The sequence below is a fragment of the Puma concolor genome, chromosome B3, assembly GCF_028749965.1.
Source record: "Puma concolor isolate L17-30 chromosome B3, mPumCon1.1.hap2, whole genome shotgun sequence".
In the NCBI taxonomy this organism is placed as follows: Eukaryota; Metazoa; Chordata; class Mammalia; order Carnivora; family Felidae; genus Puma; species Puma concolor.
Genome location: NC_141672.1, coordinates 87,541,601 through 87,566,224, shown reverse-complemented (window position 1 = coordinate 87,566,224; position 24,624 = coordinate 87,541,601). Strand labels below are relative to the sequence as shown.

At 38.3% G+C, this 24,624-nt stretch overlaps 1 protein-coding gene across 12 annotated transcripts in view; it reads right to left on the bottom strand.

The window, feature by feature from the left end:
• Nucleotides 1-24,624, bottom strand: part of MGA (MAX dimerization protein MGA) — a 172,350-nt gene that overhangs the window by 69,251 nt on the left and 78,475 nt on the right. For all 12 annotated transcript variants that reach the window (XM_086710419.1, XM_086710418.1, XM_086710422.1 and 9 more), the window contains exons 3-5: nt 3,984-4,932; nt 3,108-3,186; nt 2,895-2,990 (exon numbers count right to left, since the gene is read on the bottom strand). In XM_086710419.1, coding sequence (XP_086566545.1) covers nt 2,895-2,990; nt 3,108-3,186; nt 3,984-4,932 — 1,124 coding nt within the window. The remainder of the gene's footprint in view (nt 1-2,894; nt 2,991-3,107; nt 3,187-3,983; nt 4,933-24,624) is intronic.

Genomic DNA, 24,624 nt, shown 5'->3' with positions numbered 1-24,624 from the left:
ACAATTTCTGAAAACAATGGGTCAACCTTCCCATGTGACAACAATCTACAGATGGGACTGCCCCTTTAGAAGAGGCACCTGTGGGGCATCTGGGTGACTCAGTCGGTTAAAGCATCTGACTTCCGCTCAGGTCATGATCTCACAGTTCGTGAGTTCGAGCCCCGTGTTGGGCTGTGCTGACAGCTGAGAGCCTGGAGCCTGCTTCAGAGTCTGTGTCTCCCTCTCTCTGGCCGACCCCGCACCACCACCAACCCCCCCCCGGCTCACACTCTGTCTCTCTCTCACAAATAAATATTAAAAAATTATTAAAAAAAAAAAATAGAAGAGGCACCTGTGCTCTAGACTGCCACAGTCCAACCTCATCCACAAAATGAGGCTTCTTTCATTTGGGTAACCTGCTTAGTTTCGAGGAGCATTGGACTCTGAACCCCCAACACCAAGAAGAAAACGTTAGATTTGACTACAATGCATGTTAGGGAAGGAAAAAAACAAACTCAAATCTTAACCAGCCAGGAATTAATAGGCAAACAAACCAAAGCAAAAAGACCAGCAGGTAGCACTGAATATACTTACCTCTAGCACTAAGACTAAAACAAAGGTAAGGTTGACAGGTATTTATACATTGTCAGAGTACATAACTAACAACAATAAAAAAAAAAAATCCAAGTAGAAGGAAGAAAAAAGATACAAGATAAATTAACTGACAGAGATTAAGAATATTAAATATAATAGCAGAAATGAAAACTGACAACAGGGATGGCCTGGGTAGCTTAGTTAGTTAAGCAGACTTTGGCTCAGGTCATGATCTCACAGTTCATGGGTTTGAGCCCTGCAACTCTGCTGTCAGCATATACCCCACTTCAGATCCTCTGTCCCCCTCTCTCTCTTTGCCCCTCCCCTGCTTGCATTCTCTGCCTCTCTCAAAATCAGTAAATAAACTTTAAAAGAATATATGAGGGGCGCCTGGGTGGCGCAGTCGGTTAGGCGTCCGACTTCAGCCAGGTCACGATCTCGCGGTCCGTGAGTTCGAGCCCCGCGTCAGGCTCTGGGCTGATGGCTCAGAGCCTGGAGCCTGTTTCCGATTCTGTGTCTCCCTCTCTCTCTGCCCCTCCCCCGTTCATGCTCTGTCTCTCTCTGTCCCAAAAATAAATAAACGTTGAAAAAAAAAAAAATTTTTTAAAAATAAAAGAATATATGAAAGCTGACAATAAATTATAATAAATGTTATTTACCAGTAAGACTATGATTTGACTGTAACTGTCGATTAAAAATCCATTGTACCTAGTCCTTATCACTTGGATTGAGATTTGCACACCTTAAGATCACACTGTCACAAGGAGTCTCATATTAAAGCAGAAGTTTTTCAAGTATTATAAGCTAATTTACAAATTGAATGATCATTTCATAAATCATTTTGTTACCATATAATGCTTAGACTCTCATATAAATGATGTGCCATATAATGTAAATCAACTAGACGCTCCTTTGAAAGAAAAACTAATAGTCAAAAACTGAATAAACTACTCCAAGAAGCACACCTAAAATCAGATACACAACAAGCTAAAAAATTGAGGCATGGCTTACAATCTTTCATTTACAGGGTAAATGGAAAGTCAGAGTTACTATGATGGTAATAAATACACAGTAGTCCCTCCTAATCCACAGGAGATGCATTCAAAGACCCCCAGTGGATGCCTGAAACCACGGATAGTACTAAACCCTACCCACACATACATACACAATGTTTTTTCCTATACATACATATCTATGATAAAGTTTAATTTATAAATTAGGGACAGTAAGAGAAAACAACAATAAAATAGAACAATTATAACAATAAACTCGAATAAAAGTTATGTGAATGTGGTCTTTCTCAAAATACACTGTGCTCAACATTCTTCTTGTGATGATGTTTGATGATAAATTGTGATGAAGTGAGGTGAATAAGGTAGGTGCTGTACCACATTAGGTTACTAATGACCTTCTGACGATACATCAGAAGGAGGATCATCTGCTTCTAATAAGTGAAACCATGGAAAGAGAGACTGCACATACGAGGGGCGAGAGGGATTACTGTAGTAGATTTCATTCTTAAAATACAGGATTAAAAGGCGCCTGGGTGGCTCAGTTGGTTGAGCATCTGACTTCGGCTCAGGTCATGATCTAATGGTTCATGAGTTCGAGCCCCGCGTCGGGCTCTGTGTGGACAGCTCGGAGCCTGGAGCCTGCTTCGGATTCTGTGTCTCCCTCTCTCTCTCTGCCCCTCCCCAGCTTGCACTCTGTCTCTCCCTCTCTCAAAAATAAATAAACATTAAAAAAAAAATTTTTTTAATACAGGACTAAGCAACATAATAAAAGCCAAAGACAATTTATTACAATAAAATATAACAGTAAAAATTTTAAAGTCCCAAGCAGTACATAAAATACACAAAATATGTTTACAGCCACACAATGAGAAAGTATTCTATTTACACACTTAAACATATTACTAAGTATATAAGTAGAACCATGCCCTCAAAAGAAAACACACATAAGCAAAAACAACTAAAATTTACAAATGAGAATGAGGGAAGAAAATATGGAGTTATAAGACAGAGAAAAGAAAACACTTTCTTACTATGATACATTTTTTACATGCCTAAGATATTATATGCTTCACAGACAGTATCTTCAGAGTTGGAAAGATTTTTGTTAGGATAAAAAGCATATTGACATGTTCTTAAGAGTAAGAATCAGAGAAAAACACAAGCTGAGAGAGGCACTAAAAGAAATGAAATTAAGGATGGGGGGAGAGGAGTAAAAACAGGGAAAAGGGGGAAGGAGAAAAGGGAAAGAGAGAGAAAGGAGAGAACAAAATTGAAAATTGGCTTGTATATTTTTTTAGACAATATTACCTTCTTGAAGACCAGGATGTATCACCTGCTTGTGCCGCAAGGCCTTCAAATCTTCTATCAATTCCTTTTCCAACTGGGAAATTCTTGCTCTGCAACCTACTCAGAAAACAAACAATGACATAAGCTACTATGTATTAAAGAAAAACTAACATTTTATCTTTCATTTCTAGAGCCAAATCGGAAGTATCTCTCCTTTTATACTATTATATATACCTGGATCATTTGTGGTTGATGCCTGAAGACTACAGGGTTCTTCAGTTGTGCCATCAACTGCATGAATATCAAGAGCTTCCTATATTTAAAATAAGAAAAAAGTTCATATCATTTCTAAAAGTTTAAAAGTAAACCAGGAATGTTTTTTGATACTTCTGGTATTTTCTAAATGTTCTATACTAACAGTACTTAAATGATCAGAAGGAAAAAAAGAAGTCAAAAACTCTGAATATGCTCAGCTGACATAAAATGACGTTTATGCCAATTTACATACTGATTTCCTACAGTTTATATATATTGCATACTCAGCAATTAACAAGGAAAGAGGAAAAGACCAGCTAAAGAGAATTCAACATCTCTGTAAGCCAGTTTTGAAATACCAGTCTCCTAAAAAGACCTAAAAGAAAAATAATCTAGTTGAAGAGTTGGGAGTAAAATAAAGAAACTATCCATGTGTGAGACAACAGTATTTATAAGACCACATTTAGTTCTCCGGGGGTACTCTGTTATTGATGAGTATCAGAGGATGGGGTATCCCAAAACATTTAGTCAACTTTTCATGTATTTATGCTTTTTAAAGTCCATGATAATGTAAATGCCACAAGGATCCAATGATTTTTTAAACTCCAGCTAAACACAGTATAAAAATTAAAAACTGAGATCTAAGTATACATAATTATTTAAGTCCATTCAAACAAAATATCTTAAGTGGTGCCTTGTAATAAAACTGAACATTTTGCAGATACTCCTCTCCGCACACATATACCCTCACATTAATAGCTGCATTTGAAAGAACTAGATTGAGTTATTTATCAACTAGTATATAATTCAAGAATCACTATTTGACCCTAGAAGGAAAGCTGAAAATGATCTTACCTTTGATTCAAAGGAAACAAAGAGAACACCATCCACATCTTCCAGATCAGGCTTCACATCTGGAAAGGTAATCCCAGGACCTATAGGAGTGGTCTTTGTAGAAGGTAAAGACTTTCCTGCGTTTTTAGGTGGTCTCCCTGCCTTAGAAAGTTTCAATTTTCGTGGCCTTCCTCTTTTTCCAGAGACATTTGAAGGGGTATTCTGATTAGCACTCACAACCTTGGTGACTGTTGAAATCTTAAGCATAGTTGTTCTCCTTCTGCCCAAGTCCTCTTTTCCGAAAAATGAGTCTCCAGCAGAATTCTTTAAACTGTCAGGTATTCTTTCTGTGGTAGTGCTGTCCGATATCTCAGGATATTTCCATTGAGGCTCTTTAAGTAAGGGATACTTCTGTACCACCCCAAGTTCTGGTGAATGTTTTCTAAGATCATTTTCTGATTCCTTGCCTAAGCAGAAGTCAGTCTCATTGGAATTTTCAACGTATGTAGGCAAATAGTCTAATTCTGTCAGTATAGAAGATTTATCTTTTCGAGATGTGGAAAGTATGTTATCAGGGAGCTCAGAAATCTTCACTGTGCTTTTAGTGACAGCACAGGGCTCCAGATAGACTACCGGCATCTTTCCAGCGTCTAACTTGAACATTTTAGCTTGAGCAACACCTGATGGGCTATTGGGTAGCCAATTAGAAGACGGATGGTCAGCTTCTAGGTTATCAACTTTATTGTGTCTCTTTAGCTGTTTCTCTAATATAGGATCATCATCACTGTTTGAGTATACATCTGTTTCTTCATCTGTCTCTTCTTGTTTTACAGTTACCCCTTCTGGGCACTCAGCAAGCTCATACTCATAATCATCTACAGGTTCTTCTTTAATAACAACATTGAAGTTTCCATCTGGGTCTAATGGTGATGTTACATGGGAGCCGTCTTCAAAATTGTTGGCAACAAGACTGAAGAGACAGGGGAGGGAGGTTAAAAAGGGCAAAATTATCAGTAAGACTCAGGAGTAAAAAAGAAAGACTACTGGAAACCAAGCAACACATAAGATTTTATGAGCCATTCTTCAAAAAAAAAAAAAAAAAAGTGTAACTTAACAAGATTCTCAAAAGCAGTTTACCACCATCACACTTTTACAATTTTCATCAATTTCTCATAAAAAATATATAAAAATGAGTACAGTATCACTAAATCAAAACTCAGATATAACACTTATTTTTCAAATACACTCAATTTTGAAAGTCAGCTGGCACTGACCCAAAATTAAATTCTAGAACTAATCGACACATCAATTAACCACTGACAATAAAGAGCAAACCAGTGTCCACTACAATTAAGAACTGCAATATGGGGGGGGGGGGGTGCCTGGGTGGCTCAGTCCGTTAAACGTCCAACTCTTGGTTTCGGCTCAGGTCATTATTTCACAGTTCGTGATTTCAAGCCCCATTATCATGAGTTTGAGCCACCAACTGGATGGGCCCTGTGCTCTCAGCACAGAGGCCACTCTGGATCCTCTGTCTCCCCACCTCTCTCTGCCCCTCCCCCGTTCACGGGTACCCTCTCAAAATTATACAAACACTGAAAAAAAAAAAAGAAAGAAATGTGGGGCAGCTGGATGGCTCAGTTGGTTAAGCATCCAACTTAGGCTCACGTCACGATCTCACATTTTGTGGGTTCAAGCCTCACACTGGGATCTGCACTGACACCTCAGAACCTAGAGCCTGCTTTGGACTCTGCGTCTCCCTCTGTCTCTGCCCCTCCCCCACTCATGCTCAGTCTCTCTCTCTCTCAAAACTAAAAATAAAATTAAAAATAAAAAAAGAATCGCAATATAGGGGGCACCTGGGGTGGTTCAGTCACTTTAAGAATCTGACTTCAGCAAAGGTCACAATCTCATGGTTCCTGAGTTCAAGCCTAGCATCAGGCTCTGTGCTGACAGTGAGGAGCCTGCCTGAGATTCTCTCCCCTCTCTCTGCCCTGACCCTACTTGTGCCCATGCACACGCTCTCCCTCTCAAAATAAATAAACTTTAAAAAAAAAAAAAAAAAAAAAAAAGGAATTGCGACATGGGGGCAACTGGGTGGCTCAGTCCCTTGATCGTCCAACTCCTGATTTCAGCTCATGTCATCATCTCAGGGATGTTAGATCAAGTCCCACATCAGGCTCCATGCTGGGTGTGCAGCCTGCTTAAGATTCCCTCACTCTCTCCCTCTCCCTCTGTTCCCCCCTACCCCTCCACTGGCACTGTCTCTCTTAAAAGGAAAAAAAAAAAAAGAATTGCAATAAACAACAGGGAAGTACTTTCAAACTGCTTGATTTGTTTTGGGATAAAATTCATAAAACATAAAACATAACAGGGAGCATGGGTGGCTCAGCTGGTAGAGCATGTGACTCTTCATCTTGGGGTTGTAAGCTCAAGCCTCATGTTGGGTGTAGAGATTACTAAAAAATAAAATATTTAAAAAAAACATAAAACAGGGGCGCCTGGGTGGCTCAGTCAGTTGAGCATCCGACTTCGGCTCAGGTCATGATCTTGGTTCGAGTCCTGCGTCGGGCTCTGTGCTAACAGCTCAGAACCTTGAGCCTGCTTCGGATTCTGTGTCTCCCTCTCTCTCTCTGCCCCTCCCTGGCTCATCCTCTGTCTCTCTTTCTCTCTCTGTCAAAAATAAATAAATGTTTAAAATTTAAAAAGACAAAACAAAACATAATATTTTAACCATTTAATAATGTACAAGCCAGCAGTATTTTTTAGTATATTCACAAGGTTGTTGCCAGGTTATTTTCAACTTTGAAACGGAAAAACTCACTTTCAATGTAATGAATCAACCATTAACTCTTCCTAAATAAAAGGTTAGCATAGCTGAAGTCAAGTACATACGACCCAGGTAAATTCAGTGTTTATAATTCATCACAAAAAAAAAAAAAATCATCTTTTTACTTTCCCCCTCCTATATGCAATTAAAGCATATAAATTGTACCAATGTATCTTGAGGACATGTTAATACTAACTCACTAATCCAATTAGAGTCACTTATCTTGGTAAAATTTTTCATTAATCTCAAATACACAAAAGCAACCATAACAACAATGTACAGTTATTCATTTCTTGCACAACCTAAGATCTTGTTTGACCTTACTCAAAAATCCTTCAGTGGAAGACTTCCACTTCCAGTGAGAATGCAGAAGATTACAAAGATAATCACTTGTGTCTTAACAATTAGAAAACAACAGATAAATTTTTTAAAAAAATCTTTTTCTTCTTCTTCAAAGGCAATGAAGACCTACAGTCACAAATGCAAATAAACTGAATTCTAGACAGGGACCAGCCTTCTCTAGGAGACCCGCAGATTACTACTGCTTTCAACCCTGAGTACCATTTACACTGCCTGAAGCAAAAGTGAAGGAGAAAAAAAGCAGTCATACACAAAGGATCTTTAGTCTGACACAGAGGAACTAGTCAAACTTTCAATGCCTGAGAATGGGCAGACTAGAATCTAGAGAAACCCAAACAGAAAACTAGTCCTTATTCCTACCAATTACCACCCCCCCACCCCGCCTCGCCCCCAGAATAACAAGTGGTGATGCAGAAGCTGGCCTGAAAACTGAGAACCTACAGTCTCCCAGCACTTAGATTCCAAGTTCCTATCACAGAGGAGCACAATCCTTTCCTTAACACATCTGAATCCATGAATGAGCTGAAATTTATTAAGCAAATCACCTAAGGGGGCCTGGATGGTACAGTGGGCTAAGCATCTGACTCTTGATTTTGACTCAGGTCATGATCTTGTGGTTTGTGGGTTTGAGCCCCCACATCGGGCTCTGCGCTGACAGCTCAGGGCCTGGAGCCTGCTCCAGATTCTGTGTCTCCCTCACTCTCACTAGCCCTCCTCCACTCGTGCTGTCTCAAAAATAAATAAATATTAAAAAAAAAAAAAAGAAGGATAACAAAAAAGGGGGGGGTCAAAAATCTGAGGGACAACATCAAATGACCTAACATACTAGTAATTGCACTTTTTAACAGGCATTAAGAAAGTAAAGCATTTGGAGAGAAAAAAGAACAAAAATATTCCAAAAGTTGGGGCGCCTGGGTGGCTTGGTTGGTTAAACGGTCGACTTTGGCTCAGGTCATGATCTCACGGTCTGTGAGTTCGAGCCCCGCGTCGGGCTCTGTGCTGACAGCTGGAGCCTGTTTCAGATTCTGTGTCTCCCTCTCTCTCTGCTCCTCCCCTGTTCATGCTCTGTCTCTCTCTGTCTCAAAAATAAATAAACGTTATGGGGCGCCTGGGTGGCGCAGTCGGTTAAGCGTCCGACTTCAGCCAGGTCACGATCTCGCGGTCCGTGAGTTCGAGCCCCGCATCGGGCTCTGGGCTGATGGCTCGGAGCCTGGAGCCTGTTTCCGATTCTGTGTCTCCCTCTCTCTCTGCCCCTCCCCTGTTCATACTCTGTCTCTCTCTGTCCCAAAAAAAATAAATAAAAACGTTGAAAAAAAAAATTTAAAAAAAATAAATAAATAAACGTTAAAAAAAAAATTTATTTTAAATAAAAAAAAAATATTCCAAAAGTGAAAGTTTTAACCCACAGATCCAAGAAGCTCAGCCAATGCCAAGAAGAATAAATACAATGGCTTTCAGCAAGCCATACCTAGGCACATAAAGAAGAGGCTGCCAAAAATTAAAGATCAAGAGAAAAACCTTACAAACATCAGAGGAAAAATGACACGTTATGGTAGAGAAACAACAGTAAGATGAGCTATTTACCAAAAACAATTTGTCAGAAAACAACAGACTGATACCCATCATAAAGTAATGAAAGAATCAACCTAATGTTCTGTATCCAACAAAAGAAGACTTCAAAGATAAAGACATTTTCTAACAGCTGAAACAAGTCAGACTGTACAAGAACTACTGCCTCCTAAGGTCAGAAACAAGATAAGGATGTTAGTTAGCTCTCGCAACTTAGACTCAATTGTGCTAAAGGCCTCTACCAGGGTGATCAGAAAAGAAACAGAAATAAAAAATATCCAGACTGAAAAGGAAAAAGTGAAATTCTCTATTCACAGATGACATTATCTTGTATGTAGAAAATACTAAGAAAACCGCTAAAACACTACTGGAACTAATAAATGAGTTCAGTAAAACTACAAGATCCAAAACTAATACACAGACAGACATTATTTCTACAAATGAGAAATATCACAAATGCAAGAGAAAAAAATTCCATTTACATTTACAATAGAAGCAGCAAGGTTAAATTACTTAGAAATAAACTGAACCAAAAAGTATAAAACCTGTACAAAGAAAACTAAAAAAATACTTTTGGAAAAAATTAAAGACAACTTTAATAAAAAAAAAAAAATACCCTGTGTTTATGCACTATAAGACCTAATATTGGTACAACAGCAGTACTCCCTAAAAGGCGATCCACAGATTCAACACAATTCCTATCAAAATCCTACCTGGAACTTGTATAAAAATCCAAAAGCTGATCTTACATTTGATATGAAAATGCAAGGATCTCAAAATAACCCCCAAAATCTTGACAAATATGAATGAAGTTCTCTAAAACTTGTATTTCCCAATTTCAAAACTCACTATCAAAGCTATAATAAACATAACAGTGTGACGATACTGGCATAAGACTAAACACAGAGCTCAAATGAACTTAATTCAGAGTCTAGTAATGAACTGCACATTTATATTAAGTGATTTTCAACTGCCGAAGGTGCCAAAACAATTCAGTGGGTAAAGAATGGGCTTATGTTATTCATAGTAGCTAAAAAGTACGGGGCACCTGGGTGGCTCAGTTAAGCATGTGACTCTTGATCTCATAGTAATGATCTCACTGTTCGGGAGTTCAAGTCCCATGTTTAGCTCTACAAGGATAGCACAGAGCCTCTCCTTGGGATTTTCTCTCCCTCTCTCACTGCCCCTCCCCCACCATATCTCTTGAAATAAACTTAAAATTTTTTAATAAAAATAAAAAATTTTTAAAACTAAAAAATAAAAATAAAGTAAAAAGTGGAAATAGCCTTAATGTCTATGAACTGATCAGTGAATTAAGTAAAATGTGCCATACCCATACAAGATTATCATTCAGAGATAAAAGAAATGAAGCATAGACACACACCAACATGGATGAACCTTCAAAATGTTATGCTAAATAAAAGACCACACATATTATATAATTCTACTTATATGAATGTCCAAAACAGACAAATCCATATAGACAAAATGGGGACAGTTGTGTGTGGATGGGGTGGGGTTGAGGAGGGGATGCAAAAAAAAAAAAAAAAAAAAAAAAAAAATGGGGTGTGATGACTAACAGAGGGCAAGGAGTTTTCTTTTTGGGGTGATGAAAATGTCCCAAAATATCTGGTCATGGCTGTACAATTCTACTGAGTATACTAAAACCACTAAACTGTACACTTTAAAAGGGTGAATTTTGGGGCACCCAGGTGGCTTGTAAGGTTAAGCATCCAAGTTCAACTCTTGATTTTGACAGTCATGATCAAGCCCCACGTCAGGTTCCACGCTGTGCCTGTTTGAAATATTCGCACACACGTGCGCATGCTCTCTCTCACTCTCTTCCCCCCCCCACCCTGCCCCTCTCCCCAGCTCAAGTTCCCTCTTTAATTAAAAAAATAAATAAATATAAGAGTGAATTTTATGGCAGTGAGTTAATCTCAATTTTTAGGAAGTTAAAAATATACACTAAAGGAAGTTCTTTGAATGGACAGGAAATGAACCAATGTGAAAATGCATCCAAGAATGAATGTAAAATAGATGTGAGTAAATATAAAACATTTGTTATTTAAATGACTACTGACTGTTTAAAGCAAATAAAGTAAGTGTTTGAGGAATTTATAACATACATACAAAGACACAAATTATAACAACTATGCTTATAATTAGCTCTTCAAGTCCTGTTATAATTGAATTCCACTTTTAAAATAAGGACACACAGGGGCGCCTGGGTGGCGCAGTCGGTTAAGCGTCCGACTTCAGCCAGGTCACGATCTCGCGGTCCGGGAGTTCGAGCCCCGCATCAGGCTCTGGGCTGATAGCTCAGAGCCTGGAGCCTGTTTCCGATTCTGTGTCTCCCTCTCTCTCTGCCCCTCCCCCATTCATGCTCTGTCTCTCTCTGTCCCAAAAAAAATAAATAAACGTTAAAAAAAAATAAAATAAGGACACACACTATAATCTTTACAAACACTGCAATGCACTGAACTGTGTCCCTCTCAAATTCTTATGTTAAAGTCCTAACTCCCAATATGATTGTACATAGTCTTTAAGATGTAATTAAAGTTAAATAATGTCATAAAGATAGGGAAAGCTCTCTCCCCACACTACATTAGGACAAAGCTGGAAGGCAGCGGTGTACAAGCCAGGATGAGAGCTTTCAAAAGAAATAGAACCCTGCCAAACCATTCTCTTGGTTCCAAACCATTCTCCAGAACTGCTGGAAAACTAATTTTCACTGTTTAAGCCACAGTTGATGCTATTTTGTTATGTCAACCTGAGCAGACTAATAAAACCACTTCTAAAAATGGAATTGTCAAGATGTAATACTTAAAAACTAGCCATATTAGTGATAAAAATAAATGTAAATGAACAAAATATCCTAAATAAAAGTCAAAAGATTTTAACAGTGAACAAAAAGTTCCCACTATAAGCTGTTTAAACACACACACACACAATTTGAATATAAGGACAGACAGAGACAGATTCAAAGTGAAAGAAGGGAAAAGATAAGTCACGTCAACAAAATGAGAAAGCCAATGTGGCTCAAAAACATCAAAGTAGGGGCGCCTGGGTGGCTCAGTCGGTTGAGCGTCCGACTTCGCTCAGGTCACGATCTCACAGTCCGTGAGTTCGAGCCCCGCATCAGGCTCTGTGCTGACAGCTCAGAGCCTGGAACCTGCTTCAGATTCTGTGTCTCCCTCTCTCTCTGGCCCTCCCCCCGTTCATGCTCTGTCTCTCTCTGTCTCAAAAATAAATAAATGTTAAAAAAAAAAAATAACATCAAAGTAGACTTTAAAAATAATTATCATCAAAGATAAAGAGGAACCTTGTAAAAGTTGTATGGATTCAACTCATCCAAAAGACAAGAATCCTAAAGTATACATACCTTATCATATAGCTTCAAGATACTTGAAGCAAAAAAATTTTAGTACTAAAAAGAAAAACAGACAAGTACATGACTTTGGTGAGAGATTTTAACACACCTTTCTCAGTAACCGATAGGACATACAGACAAACAGACAATTAAGGAGAAAGAAGAAATGAACAATACTGTCATACTTACCTGAGAAAACTACCAAACATTACAGAATACATAAATTTTCAAGCGTGCACTTAGTATTTTTTTAATGTTTTATTTTTGAAAGAGAGGGAGAAAGAGAGCAAGCAAGCAGGGGAGTGGCAGGAAGAGGGAGACACAGAATCTGAAGCAGGCTCCAGGCTCTGAGCTGTCAGCAGAGCCTGACGTGGGACTAGAACTCATGAACCACAAAACCATGACCTCAGCCAAAGTCACTTAACCAACTTAGCCACCCAAGGGGCCCCAAGAGTGCACTTAGTATTAACCAAAACTAATCATATGCTAGACAATAAAGCAAAGATATGATAAATTTGTATTTCAAAGGTTTTAAGTTACATGTTCTCTAACAAGAGACTCAAGCTATAAATCGATACTAAGTATCAATACAACGTATCAAAATTTGCAGAAGGTACCTAAACCAATGCTCAGAGAAAATTTTATACGTTTAAATAAAAGGTCTAAATCAATTATAATAGTCAGGGGTTGATAAACTTTTTTGTGAAGTGCTAGATAGTAAAAATGTTAGGCTTTGAGGTCCATACAATCTGTTACAACTATTCAACTCTGCTACTGTAACATAAAAGAAACACAGACAATATGTAAACAAGTAAGCACAACTGGATTCCAAATCATAGACACCAAAATTTGAATTCTATTTCGTTTTCACAGGTGACAAAATATTACTCTTCTTTTACTTTTTCCCTATTTAAAAATATAAAAATCTTAGTTTGCAGGCCATATAAAACAAATGGCAGGCTAGGTATGGTTCTCGAGGTCTTAGCTAACCCCCATTCTAACGTAACACAGGCAAATTAAACCAAAAGCAAGTAAAAAGAAGGAAATAAAAGTGGGGGGGGGGTCAATGAAACAGAAAAGAGAAACTGAATTTGTGATTTGAAACCTGCCAAAAAAGAAAACTCCATGGATTCCCTGATGAAATCTAACACATAATGAATAATCTTGCACAAACCTGGGAGAATACAACAGTTTACAATTTATTTTTTAAGCTTATAGATTTATTTTTGAGAGACACAGAAACAGTGCAGGTGGGGGAGGGGCAGAGAGAGAGAGAGAGAGAGAGAGAGAGAGAGAGAGAGAGAGAGAGAATCCCAAGCCAAGCTCTGTCTGAACATCTGTCTGAAGTCTGAAGTTGTCTGAACTTCTCCCTTGCAAAAATTTCACTTAAGTGGTGAAAAATGGCTTTTTCTTTACCTGTTTAACAGCTTTATTTATAAATTATGTAACATAAAATCCACACCTTTTTTCAAATTTCCTTCATCTATTTTACCCATCCCCCCACTAACCTCTCCTTGGCAACCACCAGTTTGTTCTCTATATTTAAGAGTCTGGTTTTTTGGGTTTTTTTCCTTCTACATTCTTTTCTGAAATTCTCTTTCTTAAATTTTCAGTGAAATCATATATTTTCTTTCCCTGATTTATTTCACTTAGCTTTATATACTCTAGATCCATCCTTGTTATTGCAAATGGCACAATCTCATCCTTTTTATGGCTGAATAATATTCCATTGTATGTATTTACATCTTTATCCATTCGTCTTTGAATGGACACTTGAGTTCTTTCCATATCTTAGCTATTGTTAAGTAATGCTGCAATAAACATAGGGGTAGCACATATCTGTTGAAATTAGTATTTTCATTTTTGGAGGGGTAATCCAATTTTGGGGGGTAATCCTCCAATAAAAGGATTAAGGGATCATGTGATAATCCTATTAAAAAAATTTTTTTTTACAAACTCCATACTGTGTTCCAGAGTGGCTGCACCAGCATACATTCCCGTCAACAGTGCACAAGGGATCCTTTGTCTGTGTATCCTCACCAACACTAATTTCTTGAAACACTTTCTTACACCATACACAAAAATAAACTCAAAACAAAGACCTAAATGTGAGACCTGAAACCATAAAATTGCTAGAGGAAAACAAACACAAGCAGTTATCTCTTTGACATCATCTCAGAAACATTTTTCTAGATACATCTCCATTGGTAAGGGAAACAAAAGCAAAATTAAACTACTGGGACTACACCAAGATAAAGAGCTTTTGCACAACAAAGGAAATCATCAACAAAATAAAAAGACAACCTACAGAAGGGGAGAGGATATTTGCAAACAATATACCCAATTAGGGGTTAATACTCAAAATATATACAGAACTTTTACAAGTCAACACTAAAAAAATAGTAATAATCCAATTAAAAGTGGGCAGAGAACAGGAACTGACATTTTTCCAAAGAAAACCTACAGATGGCCAACACAAGAAAAATGTTCAACATCACAAATCATCAGGGAAATGCATATCAAAGCCATAAACTTATCACCTCACACCTATCAGAACGGCTAAAATCAAAAGCACAAGAAATAAAATCCACCCGTTTTAAGTGACAACTCAAGGCTTTTTAACAAATTTATAATTTTGCAATCCAGTTTCCTTCATCTTTTTTTAAAAGGCTAATAAGCAAAACAAGCCCTCTTTTTCCTTTCCCTGTTATGTCAATTTTTAAATAAATTCATATAAAAATGTCATTCTCTATCAATTAATTGAGGATTAACATTTAATGAAAGTTCTCTAATTATCTTCAATTTCAAGATAATAACTTCCACGATGTAGAAAAAAATCTGTATTTTCTTTTCCCTTAGTCACAGCACCTGAATTTTGTTTTCAGTAGCAGAGAACTTCATGAAGCTAGATGTTGGCTGTTACTGCAGTAATTGCTTTCACATTTTCCTGGGAAATTAAACTTGTTCAGTTAGAAAGGTTCTCAGAAAGGATCTCTCCTTATCTTCCAATAAAAACTTTATGCATAATGCATGAAAATTTGTCTTGGCGGGAGGATTTTGCAAAGAACCCTGAAATTTCATACTTCTAAGAAGCCTCTATCCAAATAAATTAGGTGAAAGATTATTTAAGCAAGAACATAAGCAAAACCAACAATTTGTACAATTTAAAAAAAAGGATTACTTTTTTGATAATAATCAATGCAACAAATAAACAGGATATGTGCCATCACTCTGAAACACATTTAAAAAGCTGTAAGTGCTATAGATAAAACTCAGTCAACATTTACTGAGCACCTAAAACATGCCATTATATTTTCTTGGGCACAGGGATTATTGCCAAAACAAATAAAGCACAGTCACTACATTCAAGGAATTTACACACCAGTACAGGAGACATACAAGAAGACAACATGTTACTTAATAGATGCTATTATAAACATATGTACAGGTAACTACTGATGCACCTTAGAAGAAACTATAACATAATGCGTTCCATGAAACTGGTTATTAGATTAACAGAAAAAAGAAATCCACTGGAAAATGGAAATGTAAAATGCAGAAGAAAACAAAGAGCTCCTAGAAACTGAAATCTGGGTTAGGGTGCCTGGGTGGCTCAGTTGGTTAAACGTCCAGCTCTTGGTTTTGGCTTAGGTCATGATCTAATGGGTTCAAGCCCCACATCAGGCTCTGTGCTGGCAGTGAAGAGCATGCTTGGGATTCTCTCTCTACCCCCTTCCTCCTCTGCCTCTCCCCCACTCACACTGTTTCTGAGGAAAGGGAAAGGGAAAGGAAAAGGGAAAGGAAAAGGAAAGGAAAAAGGAAAGAAATTAAGAAATTGAAATCTAGGGTGCTTGTGGCTCATTAAGCAATTGACTCGATTTCGGTTCAGGTCATGATCTTACAGTTCTTGAGCTGGAGCCCGCATCAGGCACGGTGCTGACACTGGGGAGCCTTCTTGAGATTTTTTCTCTCTCTCAAAATAAATAAATAAGCTTAAAAAAAGAAAAATCAGGGGCTCCTGGGTGGCTCAATCAGTTAAGCGTTCAACTTTGGCACAGGTCATGATATCAAGGTTCATGAGTTCGAGCCCCAAGTCCAGCTCTGTGCTAACAGCTCAGAGTCTGGAGCCTGCTTTGGATTCTGTGCCTCTCCCCCCGACCCCCACTCATGCTCTCTCTCTTTCTCAAAAATAAACTTTAAGAAAAATTGTTTTTAAATAATAAAATTTTTAAAAATAATAGAAATCTGGTTTTTTTTTAATGTTTATTTATTTTTGAGATAGACAGAGACAGAATGTGAGTGGGTTGGGGCAGACAGAGAGGGAGGCACAGAATCTGAAGCAGGCTCCAGGCTCCAAGCTGTCAGCACAGAGCTTGACATGGGGCTCAAACTCACAAACCGTTGAGATCATGACTTGAGCTGAAGTCGGACGCTCAACCGACTGAAGAAACCATAACATGGTTGTAATCATGACTGTAATAAAAACTTCAGTAAGTGGGGCCCCTGAGTGGCTCAGTCGGTTAAGCGTTGGACTTCGGATCAGGTCACGATCTCACAGTTGTGAGCTGGAGCCCCGCATCGGGCTCTGTGCTGACAGCTGAGAGCGTGGAGCCTGCTTCGAATTCTGTATCTCCCTCTCTCTCTGCCTCTCCCCTACTTGTTCTCTGTCTCTCTCTCTCTCTCAAAAATAAATAAAATGTAAAAAAAAAAAAAAGCCTTCAATAAGTTAGATATTAAATCAAGAAAACCTCATGTAAAGTAGAGCAAAAAGATAATGACAGGGAAAAAAAAAAAAAGACCATATAAAGTAATCCAGGAGATTGAACATCCAACCGAAAACCTTAAGTGGAAAATTTACCAGAATAATAATACTAAATATGTTCCTACAACTAAAGAACATGAATTTGATTGAAAAAACACAGCACACAACAATGAGAACCACACCAAAGCTTATCAATGTGAAATTTCATAATATGAGAGATCAACAAAAGATGTTAAGAGCATCAAAGGACCAGGAATCAAAAGGACATCAAACTTCTCAAGGCGGGGGTTGGGGGGGACTGGCAGGCTCAGTCCCTAGAGCATGAGACTTTTGATCTTGGGGTTGTTAGTTCAAGCCCTACACTGGGCACAGAGCTTACTAAAAAAAACCTCTGGGAATGCAAGCTGGTGCAGCCGCTCTGGAAAACAGTATGGAGGTTCCTCAAAAAACTAAAAATAGAACTACCCTATGACCCAGCAATTGTACTACTAGGCATTTATCCACGGGATACAGGTGTGCTGTTTCGAAGGGACACATGCACCCCCATGTTGACAGCAGCACTATCAACAATAGCCAAAGTATGGAAAGAGCCCAAATGTCCATCGATGGATGAATGGATAAAGATGTGGTGTATATATATATACAATGGAGTATTACTCGGCAATCAAAAAGAAATAAATCTTGCCATTTGCAACTACGTGGATGGAACTGGAGGGTATTATGCTAAGTGAAATCAGTCAGTCAGGCAAAGACAAAAATCATATGACTTCACTCATATGAGGACTTTAAGAGACAAAACGAACATAAGAGAAGGGAAACAAAAATAATATAAAAACAGGGAGGGGGACACAACAGAAGAGACTCATAAATATGGAGAACAAACTGAGGGTTACTGGAGGAATTGCTGGAGGGGTTGTGGGAGGGGGGATGGGCTAAACGGGTAAGGGGCATTAAGGAATCTACTCCTGAAATCATTGTTGCACTATATGCTAACTAATTTGGATGTAAATTTTAAAAAGTAAAAGATAAAATTAAAAAAAAAAAACATTCTCAACAGGTAACTGGAACACAAGGACACGTTTTCAAGCAAAGAACTCTATACCCAACCAAACATATAAAGCAGGAGGATATAACAAAGTTACTTTTCACCATGCAAGAAGAAAACTAAGGGTTGAAAAGGGCAAAGCAAGTTGAAAGGACACTACTATTTCCATCAGAAGTGATTTTATTTAAATATTCCAAAATTCTACGTACCATACATTCTTTCTGAGGGAACAAAAAGATGTACTTGACCAAAAAAAAGAGAACACAAAGCAATAGAGACAACTGAAGATACAGGAAATAGGAGGACCTATATAAAACAATGTTAAATGCAGAGTCAGCAGGATGACAGCAAAGTGAAATCCCAAACCTTTACAGTCTCAGAGAACAACTAGTTCAGATTGACAAAGGCAGACAAGAGCAACTCAAGATAGTATTCAGGAGACAAAAAAAATTTTACGTTAATTAGATGAAAAGTGTGTGCGTGTCTAAGTAAACTGAGAAACTTCAAGTTTAACTTAAGAATCTGAAAAGAATTGGGGCGCCTGGGTGGCTCAGCTGGTTGAGCGTCCGACTTCAGCTCAGGTCATGATCTCACGGTTCGTGAGTTCGAGGCCGCATCGGGTTCTGTGCTGACAGCTCAGAGCCTGGAGCCTGCTTCGGATTCTGTGTCTCCCTCTCTCTCAGCCCCTCCCCTGCTCATGCTCTGTCTCTCTCTACCTCAAAAATAAATAAAAACATTAGAAAAATAAAAAATAAATTTTAAAAAGAATTTGAAAAGAATTACCACTAGGTATATAGAAAACTAAGGGAAAGAAAAAATATGGTAACAATTACTAAAAAACAAAATTATACAAGAAAATGTGATTATGATATACTATTTGGCTAAACAGTATAGAAAATTTATATCACAGCATTAAAAATGGATATTTTTGTGACGACTGTACTGACAAGGGAAGAAAAACCGAACGACTTGGATAACATGTAAATATAATTAGTTGGCATTGCATATGATTTAGACAGAGACAGATATCACTAGAAATGACTGTAAGTGAAAAATCAAATTTCCTTTAGGAAGAACTGTAGGGGGTGAAGAGGAATGAAGCAAGAGAGTGTCTTTTTCACCATGTGGTTTTATTTAAGCTTTTTAAATTATGTGTATATACTTATCATATAATGAACTTGTCTGGTCTTCATCCAGTGTTCCTAACACAGAGTTTCTATAAAACCCTTGGAAATTCCTAAGTGATAGAAGTGTCTTTGCTAGGGGAGCCTATGTGGCTCAGTCAGTCGAGCATTCAACTTGATTTCCACTCGGGTCATGATCACACAGTCCAGGGATGGAGGCCCACATCCCACATCAGATGCTCTGGGCATGGAGCCTTTTTAAGATTCTTTCTCCCTCCCTCTCTCCCTCTGCCCCTCCCCATGCATGGGTGTGGGCACTCTATTCTTTCTCTTAAAAAAATAAATAAATAAAAGTGTCTGTATTATTCATGAGCCCACTGGATCACACTTAAGACTACGCTAATGAGGTAACTCAACAGTGAGGTCCTATAAAGCTTCACGATGGGGACTGGTCACTAGAAGGACCCACCCTGTGATTAGAGGATTGGGGCTACAAAGCAACCTGACCTGCAGGGAGGGGAAGGGCGCTGGAGAGATTAAGTTCAATCACCTGGCCAGTGACTTAGTTAGTCCACACCTACTTGAAACCTTAACAAAAGCAGACACCAAAACTCAAAGGTGTTTCCTAGTTGGTGAACACATCCATATGCCAGGAGGGTGACACACCCTACAGGTCTCCTGGGGAGAGAGCATGGAGGCTCTACATTTGAGACCCTCCTGACCTCACTCTCTATCTCTTCATATGAATGATTCTAATCTGCATCCTTTATAATAAACTGCTATCATAAATACAGTCCTTTCCTGAGTTCTATGGAGTTATTCTAGGGAATTAGTAAGCCCCAGGGTGTTCATGAGAACCTCTGAATTTGCAGCCAAATGTTAAGAAGTCCAAGTAACTTGGAGACACCACTTAAGGCAGCTATCTGAAGTAGGGGGCAGTCTTCTAGGGGACCATGTCTTCAAACTTGTGGAAACTAACACCAGCTCAGTTGTTAATGTCAGAACTAAACTGCAGACTGTAATAGTTGGGGTTGAAACAAAATAATACTATTTTTACTTAATATTTTCTTTTAAGGCAATCAGTAGACTCTGAAGAGTTAAACTGAGAAGTAACAGTATCCAATTACTTTTAAAAAATTAAAAGTCAGGGGCGCCTGGGTGGCGCAGTCGGTTAAGCGTCCGACTTCAGCCAGGTCACGATCTCGCGGTCCGTGAGTTCGAGCCCCGCGTCGGGCTCTGGGCTGATGGCTCAGAGCCTGGAGCCTGCTTCTGATTCTGTGTCTCCCTCTCTCTCTGCCCCTCCCCCGTTCATGCTCTGTCTCTGTCTGTCCCAAAAATAAATAAACGTTGAAAAAAAAAATTAAAAAAAAAAAATTAAAAGTCTGACAAATAAGGGCAAAACTGGAGGGAAAGGCATTCCAACATTTATAAGAATAATGTCTGCAATAGAAACAAAATAATAAACACATCAAAGCAGGTAAGAACAATGACTAATTTTTTTAAAAGGTGGAGTAGAGTAGGACCCTAGATGGAATCTAAAAGTCAGGCAACTACCATTACGAAGCTATATTAATTAAAACAACATGGGTTTTGCCAAAGGGTAAACAAACTAATCAAAGGGGAAAAATGGTGTCCAAGAAAAAACTCTCATATCTATGATCACCTGAGGAATCCCAATGGCTGGTAAGTATATAAAAAGATGATCAACTTTACCAACTTAGCAAAATGCAATTTAAAACCCCAATGCTCCAGCTTTCACCACTTCTAAATATAGTACTAGAAGTTCTAGCTACAGCAATTAGGCAAGAAAGAGAAATAATATACATTCAATTTGGAAAAGAAATAAAGCTATGTCAATTCATAGATAACATGATCTTATATATAGAAAACTCTAAAAAATACACACATAGCAAGAAAATCAATAAATTCAGCAAAGCAAAGAATACAAAAATCAACATGTAAGAATGAATACGTTTTTATACTGAGCAATACACAATATAAAACACAGCAATTTCCTTTTCAAAAAGGAAATTAAGAAAACCATTCTATTCGCAATACAATCAAAAAGGATAAAATACAGGGGCACCTGTGTGGCTGAGTTGGCTAAGCTTCTAACTTTGACCCAGGTCAGGATCTCATGGTTCCATGAGTTCAAGCCCAGCATCGAGCTCTCTGCTGTCAGCACAGAGCGCGCTTCAGATCCTCTGTTGCCCTCTCTCTATGCCCATCCCCTGTGCTCTTCTCTCAAAACTAAATAAACATTTAAAAAAAAAAAAAAGCAAGAGTAAAATATGTAGGAATAGATTTAACCAAGGAAGCAAAGACTTTTTTACATTAAAAAGTATAGAGTAGGGGCACCTGGGTGGCTCAGTCGGTTGGGCATCTCACTTCAGCTCGGGTCATGATCTCACAGTCCGTGAGTTCGAGCCCCACGTCAGGCTCTGTGCTGACAGCTCAGAGCCTGGAGCCTGCTTCTGATTCTGTGTCTCCCTCTCTCTCTGCCCCTCCCCCGCTCATGCTCTGTCTCTCTCTGTCTCAAAAATAAATAAAAACATTAAAAAAAATTAAAAAAAAAAAGTATACAGTATTGCTGAAAGAAATTAAAGACCTAAACAGAGGGGTGCCTGGGTGTCTCAGTCAGTTAAGCCTAAGACTTTTTCTGCTCAGGTCTTGATCTCATGGCTCATGGGTTCGAGCCCCACTTCGGGCCTGCGCTGACAGCTTAGAGCCTGGAGCCTTCTTTGGATTCTGCGTCTCCCTCTCTCTCTGCCCTTCCTCTGCCTCTCAAAAATAAACATTAAAAAAATTAAAAGTAACCTGAATGGAAAGATATCCCATGTCCATGGACTGGAAAACATAGCACTTTTAAGGTAACAACACTACCCAAAGCAACATACAGATATAGTGTAACAATTATCAAAAACACAATGGTCTTTTTGTAGAAGCTGAATTTCATACAGCATTTCCAGGGATCTCAAATAGCCAAAAAAACAAGCTTGAAAAAAAAGAACCAAGTTGGGAAACATGCCTCTCTATTTCAAAGCATACCACAAAAATTACAATAATCAGGGGCACCTGGGAGGCTCAGCTGGTTAAGCATCCAACTCTTGACTCTGGATTTCAGCTGAAGTCATGATCTCACAGTTCATGAGATCAAACCCCACACTGGTTTCTGTGCTGAGAGTGGAAACTACTTAAGATTCTCTCTCTCCTCTCTCAAACTAAATAAAAATGAACTTTAAAAATTTTTTACTTAAATAAAAAAAGGTGAACTGAGGGCAAAAGTTCAAATTCATTTTTAATTGTGTTGGGTGATTATGATTAGACTATGGTTGGAAAATCAGTTATTATAGACAGCATTCACTAGTTACAACTATAAAAATACCACAGTGATAAGCAAAAACTGAAAAGAACTTTCCCTTGATAGAAAAAAACAAGACCTGGGGCACCTGGGTGGCACAGTCAGTTAAGCATCCTATTTTGGCTCAGGTCATGATCTCATGATTCGTGAGTTCAAGCCCCATGTCAGGCTCTGTGCTGACAGCTCAGAGCCTGGAGCCTGCTTCAGATTCTGTCTCCCTCTCTCTCTCTGCCTCTCCCCCACTCATGCTCTCTTTCTCTCTCAAGAATGAACATTTTAAAAACCTTTTTTTAAAAAAGAAAAAACAAAACTGTAAATTGAGTAGCATTCACTCCAACAACAATTCTTAGAAAACACAAAGCACTGACTTGTCCATAAACAAGTCAAGGGAAACTCATGAACATGGGGATTCCAAACTCAAAGAATAGTAATTGTTAATAGGATTTGTATTCAGTGAGAAAGGGAAGGTAAAGGAAAAATACTGAGCTGGGATTTATTTCTGCCAAAATTGTGCTCCAACATTCCAAATCAGGCAAGTTTCTGGGTTTTAGTTCCACATGTTAGGAAGCTTGAAAGTTGCCACTATGTCCTAAACAAGTAAAATGCTAAACAGACTGAATAAATCAACTCTTTTTGGACCCATAAGAGAGGTGAAGACACAGTGGCAAACTACTGAGATAGGTGAATACAGGGGGTCAGGGCTTTAGAACACAGACTGACAAGTAAAAACCATTTTGGGAACCAGCACTGGAGTAGAAAAACCTGAATTATAACCAACAAATTGCTAGAGGCTCAGTGTGAACAAATATGAAAGTTAAAAACCCCAGGGGAACTCAGTCACAGAAGGGCCCTCACACTTTTATGAGTTTTACCTCCAGGAGCTAGACCAGGTGCTCACAGTAAATATCCTCTCATGAAGAAAAGAAAACCCAGCAGTGCAGGGGGAAGCACTCTGTTCCTAACAATGAGGCCTGACCTCTAGAGAAACTAGTTAACCAGAGCCTAACCTACTAAGTTTTTATTAGAGCTTAACTGACCTGGGAGAAGAGAAACACCCAAAAACTGCTACTTTAAAAAGATCAAAAAAATCAGTAAGCCCTTAGCCAGACTAATAAGAAAAAATAAAAAGAGAAAACAAATTACTACAATCAGAAATATACAATGTGATAATAAGAGTATATCACTACAGATACCATGGACATCAAGAAAATAATAAAGGATACTCTGACCACAAATTGGACAAACTAGATGAAAATGGACCAATTCCTTGAAAAAAAACAATCTGCCAAAACTCACACAAGAAATAGGCAATTGGAATAGGCCTCTATTAAAGAAACTGAATCAATAATAACCTTCCAAAACAGAAAGCACCAGGCCCAGATGGGTTCACTTGTGAATTTTCCCAATTACGGAAGCAATTAAATCAATTCTCTAAAGGCTCTTCCAGATGATATATAGAGGGAATAATTCTAACTCGTTCTCTGAGGCCAACATTACCCTAATACCAAAACCAGACAAAGACATTCTAAGAAAATGACAGATTGTCATCTCTCATGAACAGACGCAAAAATCTTTAACAAAATAGCAAAATGAATCCAACAACATATAAGAATTATACATCATAAGCAAATGGGATGTATCCCAGGTACACAAGCCTGATTCAACATTTGAAAATCAATTAATGTAATCCATCACAACAGACTTAAAAAGAAAATTCAGATGACCGTATCAGTAAAATTGAAAACAAGCATCTGACAAAATCCACCACCCATTTATGATTAAAAACTGAGTAAACTAAAATTAGAAGGAAATTTTCTCAACTTGGTTAAGAATATCCATTAAACAATTAAAGCTAACATCATATGAAATATGAGAAACTAGAACCTTTCCCAAGTTCAAGGATATCTCCCCTCACACTTCAACATCATACTGGAAATCCTACCTAGTACAATAAAACAAGAAATGAAAATGAAAGTAATATAGACTGGCTGGGGAGAAAGAAAGAAAACTGCCTTGGTGTGCCTGGGTGGCTCAATCGGTTAAGTGTCCGAGTTCGACTCAGGTCATGATCTCACAGTTTGTGGGTTTGAACCCCACATTGGGCTCTGTGCTGACAACTCAGAGCCTGGATCTGGCTTCAGATTCTGTCTCCCTCTTTCTCTGCCCCTCCCTGGCTCACACTCTGTCTCTCTCTCTCTCTTTCTCAAAAATAAATAAATATTAAAAAAAAATTTTTTT